At 40.5% G+C, this 12699-nt stretch overlaps 1 protein-coding gene across 1 annotated transcript; it reads left to right on the top strand.

Annotated features, from left to right (window-relative positions):
* Positions 1–1919: 1919 nt before the first annotated feature.
* Mis18a (MIS18 kinetochore protein A) lies at positions 1920–12480 on the top strand. Its single transcript, XM_047564498.1, has 5 exons — positions 1920–2283; positions 4681–4747; positions 8693–8815; positions 10941–11037; positions 11614–12480. The coding sequence occupies exons 1-5, from the start codon at positions 1935–1937 to the stop codon at positions 11692–11694; spliced, it is 717 nt and encodes a 238-aa protein (XP_047420454.1). The 5' UTR covers positions 1920–1934; the 3' UTR covers positions 11695–12480.
* Positions 12481–12699: the final 219 nt, after the last annotated feature.

Raw genomic sequence — 12699 nt, 5'->3', positions numbered from 1 at the left:
AGGGCAAACCGATTAGGTTACAGCTCTCACAATCTAATCATTTCATCTTTGAATATTCCTGCATCAACACAGGAGTTTTGGGGCGACACCTTATGTCCCTGGTCCAAAATCAAGTGGAAAATTCTAGTTTCAAACAATTCATAAATTTTAAATAAATTTTATCAGTGTATTTTTATATACTCATACACCATATTGTTCTATTTTTGGTTATTATTGATAATTTCTTACTGTGCTTCATTTATAAATTACGCTTCATCATAGGTATGCATGTGAAGGAAAGAACATGGTTTCTATAGGGTTTGGTACTACCTGTGGTCTCAGGCATCCACTGGGGATCTTAAAGTATCCCCTGAGGATAAAGGGGAGGGCTGCTTTACTGGGATATGCCACCATAAAGTTTTAACTGTGGACAATAGGAAACCAAAGAGATCATCCCTTGAATTCTCAAGTTACTATCCATTTACTTAAAGAATTCATGTGGGTGTGTGAACATTGTACCAGCAACGTTGTGCTTGAGGACAGCAGGCTTGGTTGTTCCATTAAGGAAGCAGGAGGGAAGAGAATCCCACGGTGGAAAAAAACCCTAAATTATTTCAAGCATTTTCTTTTAGTTGGAGGCTAGTTAACACTGGCCTGGTGTGCTAGGGCTAACCTACTGACACGTGTTCTATCACTTGTTCCGCATTGACAGCTCTGTGCAGTACTGACCCATTAATGCATGAAGGATCAGACCGGAGAAAGCCCATAGCCCGTAGCCCGTAGCCTTTCCAGTTTCCTACATGGTTACTGCCTACCTTGTGGAGGCAACGGTAGGGCAACCCAGGACTTCTGACCCCAAAGCATTTGCTTTTTGCTAATGGCCACTAAAACTGGAAGTAAATTTTATGTAAGTCCTTTTATCTAATCGAGCAAAGTGAGCGAGGACTTGGTGGGGGGGGGGCACCCAAAGCTCAGTGGGAGCAGATGCGAGTCCTTGGGGGCGGCTTTCCTCCTAGAAGCGCTAACGTGGTGCGGCTCTTCGGTTCCCCACCAGCTTTCCCTCCAGACCTGCGACATTCTCAAGTCAGAGGCCGGCTTTCTGGGGCAGCTGAGGAAGTCTGTGCCCCTTTCAAGGGCGTCTGGCTTCCCGATCCGGACAGAACAGCCCTTCCTTGTTTTCCAGCAGCTTGGCTCCTGCACACCCCGCGCCCCACGCCTGCCTCTCCAACTTTTTTCTTGCAGCCCTAGTTCGAGTGATCCAGGGCCCTTGCAGGGTCTTGTTTCCGAAATAACAATGCACACACACACACACAAACGTGTGATGAGGTGGCTCCCCAGCAGCCCCTGCGTTGTCTGCCTCGAGGGAAGTGGGCCCAAGTGCAGATAATCGAGAGCACCGCGGAGTGCCTAGGAGCTGGGAGATGCAAATCCTCGGCCTCCGCCGGAAGCTGAGAGTGAGACCCAGGAACCTTCGTTTGGCCCTTTCTTTGGTGTTCCTCTGGCACGCTGAAGTTTAGGGGACCACAGCCTCTCGCGGAGGGGCGAGGCCATAGCAAGCCCCTCCAACCCTCCGCCTGGGCGGCGTGCGACTGCGAATCCGTGGTCACTACATAGTGTGAAGGTGCCGTGAGGGGTTGGGAGTTTAACTGGGGCTCGTGGCTTTCTCAATGTCGCCGTCTTTCCCACGTAAAGGGATGAGTAACCCTTCTTAAGCTCATAATCCGACCTATTTCAGCAGCTTCAATTTCTTTAGGACGGAAGATGTGACGAAAGCGCCGTGGCTACCGGGCGCGCCCGGACCGCCGGCGAGCATGCGCACTAGAGGCCGCGCGCCGCCTTCCTCAGGCCCCGCCCCCGGGGCTCGGCCCCTCCCGACACCGCCTTTCGACCCCGCCCCGCGCAGGCGCAGCCGCATTTTTCCCTTGGCGCTCTGGGGCGCGGGCGATTTGTAGGTTATGGCGGGCTCTTGGTCACCGGATTGTCGCCCAGGGTGCACCTTCCCTTGCTGCGCGTGTGACCGCAAGGACAAGTGGAACGACTCCTCGCTGTTGGGCAGGCGGATCTCCGAAGGCTCGAGCCGCCACCAGCTGCTGCAGCAGTGGGCGAGCATGTGGAGCTCCGCGAGCGCGGACGCGACCGAGGCCGGCGCGGAGAAGGCGCGGCCGGGGGAGGCGGCGGCGGCGGCGGCGGCGGCGGCGGCGGAGAACCCGCTGGTGTTCCTGTGCTCCGGCTGCCGGCGGCCGCTGGGCGACTCGCTGAGCTGGGTCAGCGGCCAGGAGGACACCAACTGCATCCTGCTGCGCTGTCAGTTCGGGCCGGGCCGGGGGTCTTGGGGCCTGCATCCCAGGTGTGCCACACCTGGGCGGACCCAAGGGAGGGGAGGGGTTCGGTGGGGCGGCGCCGGGGCTTCAAAGGCAGAAAAGCCTGAGTGAGCTCCCAGGAAAGGGAAGGAGGCTCAGCCCAGCAGTTGGCTTCGCGGTTGACGGTCTTCTTTGGGGTCTCCAACCCAGAAGAGCAGCGGTTGAATGAGCATTATTCAGAATGGTCCCCGAGGGACCAAGCATTTGAGGTGTAGCCTGACCAGTACCTGTTGCTCCCCACGGGATTGCGGGCCGTTATTTCTCACTTAAACTTCCAGATACACGTATGCATTTGGTCGGATGTTAGTTTTCGAAAACACACTTGAGATTTAAGACTAAATGGCCAGAGTTCTTTTTTTTTTGTTTTGTTTTTTTGCTGCATACGTGTATTCCGAATATTTTTCTATGTTATTGAACATGGATGTGCTTCACTTTGAGCAGCTGCTTGGTGTACCCTGACTGAGGGGCTGTGTGGCTTGGTGGTGAAGGCTCTAGATTGTGCTTGAGTTCTGGCCTGCCTTTGATTAGCTGTGTGCCCTTGAGCAGGCTAGTTAACTTATCAGTGCCTCAATTTCCTTTCCTTTTCTTTACCACTGGGGTAATTCTCACATGAGGTATTGGTGAGAAGTGAGTGAGTTAAGGCGTGCCTTATGCTTTGAATAAGTCTCAAGTGCTATTTCAGTGATTTCTGTAATGAGGGTGCTGTCAATCCATCCAATCTGTCTACTTATTGATAGAGGTCTAGGTTGTTTTCAGTATTATACCACTAGAACAGCATATATTCAGGTTGAGATTTTTGATAGACTAGGACCTCTTACTTTTGGTATGTGGGTTTATCTTGTATATGGCCTTTAAAGAAATAATATGTGAAATCTATTTTATTTGCCCTTTGTTTTTATAGCTTTTCTACCTTTTGCCATATGGGCTCTTTGTTTTGTTTTATATATAAGGTGCTATTTATTTTCATAGTTTAGTTTTTTATATTAGTAGTTTTTAAATTTTAAAAACTATATACAAATATCTTGGTTTATTAGCTTTAGATTATTTGATTTATGCCCACCTCCCCACCCCAGTGAAAGACCAAAAAAAAAAACAGAACAACAACAAAGAAAACACTTGGATCAACTCTATTGCTTTTATTATTATAAAACTTCTCATTAGCCTCCCCTCCCTGAGTTTGGTTAATCATCATCAGTTGTCTCCCCCATCTTCCAGAAACACTTTGGGGTTCCTGAAGATGCCTTTCTGTTGTCTTTATGCACAAATGCCAACTTGGCTACATGCCCAGTTCTTGGATTCTATTATTTGCTTTTCCAGGGATAAAGCAAAGGCCCTAAGGCTAGTGTGGCCAATATTGAATAAAGACAAGATTTAGGAAGGAAGGAAGGGTCAGAAAACTCAGGGACTTTCAGGCTATTCTAAAGAGTAGGGATCTATTCTAGGAGGAGAGGAGTTTGGGTAGGAAGTGCTATGAGCCTTTTGGGGGTGGGGAAGCATTGAAGGAGGAACAAGCAAGCGTGGAAATGGAGGTCTGTACTACTAGTGCAGTAGGTGGTGCTGGTGGTTTGGGGGTTGGAGCAAGATTTGTGAGGCAGAGCTGGCATGACATAGCAGTGCAGTGGATGGACACAGGGAGCAAGATAGGAGGTGAAGAACGGAGGACCAGGGCTGGGTGTAATCAGTGGGTAGAGTGTAATTCCCAGACTGCAGCATCTAAGGATGACACAGCTTCTGAGTTGATCCGTTGGGCAGGTGGAAGTGAGATTTACCGAGTTAAGGTAGACTCTAGAGAAGGTCAAATTAAAAATCTCTTTTGTCCATTTATGTTTGATGTCTTTTCTCCGCTTCTATGGGAATGTTTTCTGCTGCTTCTGTGGTCTATCTGAGCCCTGTCCAAGTCATGGTCCAAGTAAAAGATACTTGGTTGGGATACTAAGGACCCTCTCGGTTATTTTTAGAAAAACGAGCTCTGTATTTGCAGCCTGGAGGTGTGTGTGTTGGCTTTTATCATCTTCCTTGGTTTTGCTCCCAATTTCACTCTGTCTGGCAGATGTTCTTTGTAGTCTGTGATTTTAGGTTCTCATTGTTCCAAGTTCCACTATTGATTGAAATCCCTCCCCTTGATTTTATTTAGTTTGTTAATGTTAGTGGTTTCCAGAGAATGGAATAAAATAACCCTTATCCCTTCATATTTTCCAGAAGACCCCTGTACATTGAGTGTTGAACCATCCTTGTGTGTATGTGACTTTGGGCTCTTATTTTTTCCGGAAGTCCTCTAAAGTCTGTGTATGTAGTACAACAAACCCCATTAATGAAACATTTTTACTTTCTGTCTCTCCAGGTGTTTCCTGTAATGTTTCTGTGGATAAGGAGCAAAAGCTTTCCAAATGTAAAGATGAAAATGGTTGGTGAGTAAGGTTGTGTGTTTGTAAATATTACTTCAGAGAAAATGCTTATTTTTATTTGAAACTCTTCCATCATTACCAATATGCTTACTTGGGATATTCTGGCACTGCCTCTTTGGGCTTGGTGCTGAAGAAAATTGAAAATAAGCATAGAATAAAAATCTCTCTATAATAAAATCTCAAAGTCAAGACCAGTGCTACCTACATGTCAGGAAACACATAGAAAATGTACCTGTGTACACACACACACACACACACACACACACAGCCTATTGGGGTAAACAGACAAGGCTACCCATGGCCAGAAGTAACCAATGCTGGGGCTGCAGCAATCCCAGGCCCTGTGTGGCTACTGCAAGGGTTGAGGGGACAGATACCTTGTTACACCTGTCACCCCTCAGCTGCAAGTGGCTAAATGGAAAGCTCTGTCTCATATAATTGTTACCCAAAATGAGAACTGTATCTTACTGAGGTTTACAAAATAATTTTAGGTGGTAATACACAAAGAAGCATACATTGATAATTATATATTTTTAAAATTTTTTAAAATTTGTTTTTGATAATTATATTTTAATGTGCAAACACATTTTTAAAATATTGACTTCATTTTTAGTAATGCTAGAGTGCCCTATTCAAGTAATGTATTTTAATTTTAAAAAATTTACTCTATTTAAGGAAACTTAAGTTGATAATTGTATAGGTAATATGTAGATGAGTCAGAAATCATGCTGTTGGCAAGCAGGTGATTAAGACTTTGAAAACCCAACTTAGATCATTTTTCATTTTGTGGATGAAGAAAACAGGCAGGGAGGTTGGAACTTCATTAAGCCTGGGGCTGGTTAGCAATAAGAGCTTGGATGATGCTTGGGTCTCTGAAGTGTTCTCTCCTCTCTACTTCGCAAATTTGGTAACTTTGATGTCACCTTCTCTGTTTTTGCCACATCTATGTACTAGCTGCACAATTATATTCTTAGTGTGGTTTTATTAAATCGACTCAAAACTTTGAATTTAAATTTATTTTTAAAGGGATTTTTATATTACTTATATAAATATATCATTGATCATAACTTGAAAGTAAATCTGAAGGTAATGACAATGATATGAATATTTTTTAGATCTGGCCAAAATATTATTGGTAACTGATTCCTGAGGTCTGTTCTCTTACTGTTAAAAAGATGGGCAAGTATAAGATAAGTGTTAAAAACAATCTAATATCAAACAGACTTTCTTCTCTTTGATAATCAGGATTGGTAGATCATTGAAAAGGAATTGATTTTCTCACTCTGTGATCCAGAGTTATTTAATGTTGTTTACTTGTGTCACCTAAATCCATTGTTCCTACTGCCTTAAGTTGCCTTGACTTTCACTGAGGCCATGTGTTCCACACTTTGGAAATACCGTGTGGCTTCAGGATGCTTGTGCATTTTTTGATAGAGCCATGCTACCTATGTGAACCAATGTGCTGATGGTAAACAAAAGCTCTTGTTGGCTCTAGAAGGGTGTTGTGAAGGAAACAATGCTGTTTCCTCTGTTCCTTCTGAGTCTGCCCCTTGTTAAGGATCTTTCAACCAAACTTGTCTAAAATTACCTCATGATTTCTACAGTGCTTTCTCAGTATTGTTGTTCAACAATAAGGGTGAATTCTGACCAAAACTTACCAGTCATGCAAGCAGGCAGACGCTGCAGTGATAGTGGCTCTCAACCCTTCATTGTTCCCCAGGATTGTTCTACAGGTGTGGATTAGTCTGTTTTTGTTTTTTAACTATAATGAAATACCTGAGGCAGACTACTTTATAAAGAAAAGAGGTTTATTTTGACTCTGGAGATACAAGATCTAGGGGCTACATTTGGTGATGGTTTTCTTATTGGCAGAGTCCACAGGTGGTACAGAGCACCATATGGCAGCAGACAGGGAGCTTGCATGTGTATGTGTCTCTTTGTTTGCACCCCTTATTATAAAGCCACCAGGATTTGGTCACGGGGGCTACCCCCTAGTGATCTAATCTAATCCTAATCACCTCCCAAAGGCCCCACTTCTGAACACCATAGAAAGTCTCCATTTCCATCCTCTTAATAACTCATAAAGAGGATTAAATTTGAGCGCATGCTTGGACACATCACATTCGCACCATACTGAAATGTGATTGGGTTTGTGCATACTCTTTGGTGGTACCTAGACTGGTTTTGGTGATTCAAGTTAAAACAGTCCTTTCTGTTTGATCAGTGTGTTTTAAGGTCAAGCCCCAGATTTCTCCAAAGTGTCTTTCTTGGATGATGACACTTGTATTAGATGTTTGTTCCCAGTCTTGATAATTGTGTGTGGCAGCCTCCTAATCTGAGGTTGGTATGTAGCATGAGATTTGCCTGTTCACTATAGGTAGTTCCCTATGTGGAGTTTAATAAGATGCTTTTATATTTCTTATGTAAAACCTCTTATGTAATACCTCAGTGGTATATTATCTAGCTAATCATATCACCAGTGAGAACTCATAATTTATCAGGTGTTGATCCGTTTTGATCGTTTCCCATATATTGCTGCAGGAATTAAAAACACCAGTGTCTGTAGGTAAACACGCGTGCCCTCTCTAATACGCTGTCTGGATCTTAGGGAGCTCCCTTTTGCTTGATAGCGGGCAGAGGTATTTAGGGATGACGACCGGCTCACGTACTGAGAAGGACTTAAAATGCTTATGAAGTAATAATCTTTTATGGTATGTATTTCACTGCTGTGATCAATACTAGATCTGAATCGCTACTTAGCAATTTGCTATGTGTTGGGACTATAATTTTAGTATAGGTGTTTATAGAATCGTACATTTGAAGTGACCGGTGTGGCAGGCTTTGGGGAGACAGTGGATTGTAAGCTATATTTAAAGAAGACAGGTATTGGCACAGAGGGGGAGCACGTTCACATGTGTGGAAACAACTGAGAAGTGTCTGGATTGAACAGTTACGTGGAGAAGTAATGATGGATCATTAAGCAAAATACTTGTGAACCACCTATGTAGGATATCTGTAGTTGATAGAAAAATACTATGTGAAAGTGTAATTTTTTAAGAAAGGCACTTCTAACAAATTTGTAATGAACACATATCAAATAGTCATTTAACCAATTAACGAAGGAACTAGAACATAGCAAAGCTGGAGGGAGGGTACTGCTCCGTAGGTCAAATCTACTTAATGTCCTACAGTACAAGGTCACTTTGAAATGATCTTTTCTACTAGCAGAAATCATTTGCATCTCTTCCAGACTTAAATTATTTGCAGTTTATCAGTCTTCTTTCTGTGATTCATCATTAACTCTAGAGAGCCTTTTTTAAGTAAGCAAACAGGGTTGCTTACTACTTCTAGAGCAGAGTTGACCAATTGTGGCCCCTGAGCTGGGCCCCTTTGTGAATACACTTTAGTTGGAACTTGGATCATTCAGCTATGTGTTACCTCTGGCGCTTCCATGGTACAGTGGCAAAGTTGATAGTTACCACAGACGCCAGATGGTCTGAAAGCCTTAACTATATATTCTCTGGTTTCTTCCAGAAAAGAATTGCCTTCTATCCTTGCCCTAGAGCAGTAATGACCCTTGGTGGGCTTCTTGGTTTAAAATGACATTAAAAGGGCATGTAGAATCTTTTTTAGTCTTAACTTCCAAAGTTCAGTTAAATTTTCTTAATACCGCAGAGGAGTTGATGTTCTAGAAAGTATCAGTATCCTCTCTTCTGGTCACTTTGTATACATCCTTGTCATTAGATGCCCAAGGCAGTGTGCCTGGAGATGAATACAATGTAGTATGTATTGTAAGCACATTACTATCATTTTTTGCTTCCATATATATGAATCAGTGTGGTCAGAATAACACAGTGCAAGTATTTAAGCATTTATGAATTTTAACAGTGGGGTTTTGTCATTAATGAATTGCTTCTTTGTTAAAGTGATGGCATTTCTTTATGGCAGCATTCTTGAGACTTTGTACTGTACGGGCTGCTCCCTCAAGCTTGGCTACGTATACAGGTGCACTCCCAAGAATCTAGATTACAAGAGGGACTTGTTTTGCCTCAGTGTTGAAGCCATCGAAAGGTAAGTTTCTGACTGATTTCTCAGTTAAGTTTGCAGAGAAGATGGTATGAAAACATCAGAACTAAATCAACATTGTTAAAATTTATTTAATTTCTGACAATAAAATCTGGTAATTTCTGACAATAAAATCACTGACTTTGTTTTGCTTTGACCTGATTGCTTTGGCACTGGAAAAGTCAAGCATTTAATTATTATTACTTATTTAACTATTACTTAAAAAAATTAAACGTAGCTTTGTAAGATTTTTTTTAAACAATTGGGTGGATCAATGTATATTTTCCATTCCCCTCCCTCCTTCAGTTTTTAACTTCCTAGACTATTATGAAAAAATAGGGATTTCAAAATTGGTTAAGAAAGAAGTCTTTGTTGTCCTGAAAAGGTAGAGGTACAAAGTCCACCTATTTCCAATAATAAAGAATTGTCTACTTTTCTTTTAGATATACAAAGAAATGTCTTCACTCTGAGATTTCTTTAAAGTAATCGTTAGGAAGCAACATGAGTTTGGGTCTAGTGGCAGAATCAGGGAGTTTCAGGTATCTAAATGATCTTCCAATTCATTGTCCTTTTTTAATGGGAAGCAAAAATTAATCTTTTGACACCAGTACATTTTCACTAATCCTGGTAAAGATGTCACCCTTGAGACTTTAAGAATGCCTAAAAATCTTTGTGTATGTTAGGAAAGAAAAACAATTTAAGAAGAAAGAAAAGTGCCTGTACTTTCATTATTTGAGGTATTTTATCACTTCTGTTGAATTTCTTAGATTTATCTCTTTAAAAAATTTAGAACAGTGTTTATGATTTTCTAATCCAGTTACTCCTTGTTAAATCACTGCAGTTTTGACACTTTTTTTTATTTGAAGTTAGACAGTTTTAGATCACAATTTTATAATCCACAAATTTTCATGGCCTTACACAAAAGGATAATATAACAAGTTCTGTTTCTTGCTACAAAGCCTGCTGGAGTGTCTGGCGAGATGTCTGTTTTGGTTTTAATATGTGAATAGAAGGCGTGGGCCCAGACAAATGCTACCTTAATATCCATGAGAATTTTACCAGTCTGGGAAAGTACAAGTATAAAAGACATGAAATTTGAATCCAGCAGAGTTGGTACAGAACTTTAAAAAATGATATTATCTGTGTAAAAGAAGACGTGTAGGAGGTTTTATCCCAGAAGATCATAATATTGAAGCTGTTTTTCCTGAACAGTTGGATTTAGGATCCAAGTTACCTTTTGGGGGCAGGATTTTAACACCAAGGAATCTGGTTTTTTTTGAGAAGTAGATGCCTTCTGTAATGTTTATTTATGGTTTTGTAAGTCACTTAAATGCCATTTAATTTTTCCATCTCACCTTCCCTTCTTTATTTGTTTTTGTAAATGGCATGTTAATTGCCTTCTGCAGTTTTGCCCATGTGCTGTTTTTTCAGGAATATAATCTATAGGCTTTCCAAGGGAAGGCTTCTTATTTGACAAAAGAAGTGACATATCAAAATTGTTACATGTAATAAAAGACTGCTATTAAAGAAATCTGAAAGAATCCAATTTTCTTCCATGTTTAGATTTATCTGGTTGCCAACACAGCCTGTTTCCCGCTGTTACCAGGTCACTCTTCCTGCTGTAGATACTTTTCCAAGCCATAGCATCTCATAACCCTAGAGAGTTGAGCAACACATGATTTGGAGGATAACTGTTGAAATTGCCCAAATTTTGGTAATCATGAGTTGATCCCACAAATTATTATTTATTAAAAGTCAACTTTGAAAACATGTTTCCAAAAGTTACAAAAAGCAAGAAAGCAGTGGCTTCTTCAGAACCACTGTCCTCTTCAGGGTCTTTAAACTTGTCCTTAGAATTTCGAACTCTAATATTTTTGCCACCCCGTTTAATAAAGAGCAGGTTTATTCCAACAATGAAATGCTTATGGGAATTTAATCTGGACAGGCTGCTCCAGAGAAAGACATGATTTTATGTAGTACAGCTCCCTAGGTAAGTTGCTCTTACCAAAAGTAGTTGTTTTATTTGTGTACTTGGTATATAATGTAATGTACTTAGAGTTTTAGTATTAACTGATATAAATTTAGTATTTGTTCCTTTTACAGATTTTAACTTTGTACTGTTATACTTCAGTTATACTTTAGGGTCCTCTGAAAAACAAATTATGCCTGAAGATAAAGAGCTTTTTAGTCTTGAAAGCCGAGTTGAAATAGAAAAGTCTCTAAAACAGGTAATTTTATTCTGAATGTTTTATATCCGTACAAACAATTTCCTGTCAGTGAGCAAGTTCTCTACATAGTCTCAGAATGCTGTCTGTTTTGATCTTAGCACTTTCATGGTAAGAGAGGGCTTATTTCACTTGTTGGCAAAGTTGAATTTTGGGGGAACTGATCTGTAAATTAAGCTAAGGCTTTATCAACTAGTGAGGACATTTTATACCAAAATCAAATCAGTATATATTCTAAAACAGTTAAACTAGAAATATAGCTTTGAATCAAATCAGTGTTTTATTTGAGTCAGTTTCCTTGGTATAAACACTTATTTGAATGTTAATGTCTTCCTGGGTCAGACAGGCAAGGTGGTGGCTAGTGAATAGCTGTAGATTACAGGCTGAGTTGCTGTTCTTAGAATTATCTTTTATTTAAATAAAGTCATAACCCTAGTTTTTGTTAAATACTGAATAGCTATTTTATATAATAAATAATGTAATCAAATTGCATTAACAATGTATATTTTAATGCATTTAACTATGTATAATTTTAACCATATTCATGCATGTGTTTATTATATTTTTTCAACTCTGTAGATGGAAGATGTCTTGAAAGCATTGCAAACGAAGCTGTGGGAGGTTGAATCAAAATTGTCCTTTAGGAGTTGCAGTAGCTGAACTTCATTCCGTGTCTCTCCTTTCCCATCCCTTATTTCTTAAATGAGAGGAATTGTAGAATTATTTCTGCAGCTATATTTTTATGGTAAAGAGGTGATTGTTTCCCATATTCGAAATTTTAAGCTATTTTATGATACTTGCTGGAATTGGAATTTAGGAGTTTGTATTTTGATATGAAACTGGGATGATTTTTCTGAATTTTCTGAGTCAGATACATTATTCTTGATTTTTTATTTTTTAAAGAATGATCTCACTTTTAATACTTTGGACAATATTAAATAGTGAATGGTAAAATCTTCAGAGTTTTTTCTACCTGCTGTGTGGTTGAATCTTTAAAAATTAATGTTACAGCTCTCTGGAGAACCTGTCTATTGAATTATTTGTCAGAACCATTTGGAAACTTGTAGAAGAACAGAGTATCACCTATGTATATTAGGATTCCTCTTTATGCTATTTATTTACTACTGTATGCTAAAAAAGCTTACCAGAGCAGTAAGCATCTCGGGGGGTAGGATTCTGAGGGATTTGGGGTTTTTCAGTTTTCTGTAATGTGAGACATTTGTTAATAGTAAGCATGTATTGTATTTATGATCAGGAAGAGAATAAAGATTAAAACAGAGTGCTCTAAGGTTGATTTTTACAAACTGAATTGTGCTGTTTGAGGTCAGAAATCCTGGTGCCGTGGAATCCAGATATTCGCTGAGCATGGCACTGTGGCAGGCCTCTTGGAATGTAAAGGTTGCCCCATATTTCCCTAGGTCTCTTTCTACTTCTGGATACAAATAAAGTTGCACAATAATATAAATGAGCAGTTCTCTTAACTTCTCTTTAGAAGTTCTCCAGTATTCCTGAGAATAACAGAATTATCGTGCCAATGTCCCAAGTCAAATTGGCTTCATCATTCAAAGTCCTAATACAACTGCTTTATTAGCCCTGTGGCCCGGGGCCACTCATTTTGGGCCTCTTTTCCTCATCTGTAAATAACAATCTACCTTTCTTGCATCA

Source organism: Sciurus carolinensis, chromosome 9, assembly GCF_902686445.1.
Source record: "Sciurus carolinensis chromosome 9, mSciCar1.2, whole genome shotgun sequence".
Taxonomy (NCBI): Eukaryota; Metazoa; Chordata; class Mammalia; order Rodentia; family Sciuridae; genus Sciurus; species Sciurus carolinensis.
Note: the sequence above shows the minus strand (reverse complement) of the source record. Positions and strands in the feature narration are given on the sequence as shown.

Excerpts from the sequence above, each read along its gene's own strand:
- Mis18a (XM_047564498.1), top strand. The coding sequence starts at position 1,935 with ATGGCGGGCTCTTGGTCACCGGATTGTCGCCCAGGGTGCACCTTCCCT. Across the intron at positions 2,284-4,680 it reads CAACTGCATCCTGCTGCGCT|GTGTTTCCTGTAATGTTTCT; the intron begins GTCAGTTCGGGC and ends CTGTCTCTCCAG. Across the intron at positions 11,038-11,613 it reads TAGAAAAGTCTCTAAAACAG|ATGGAAGATGTCTTGAAAGC; the intron begins GTAATTTTATTC and ends TCAACTCTGTAG.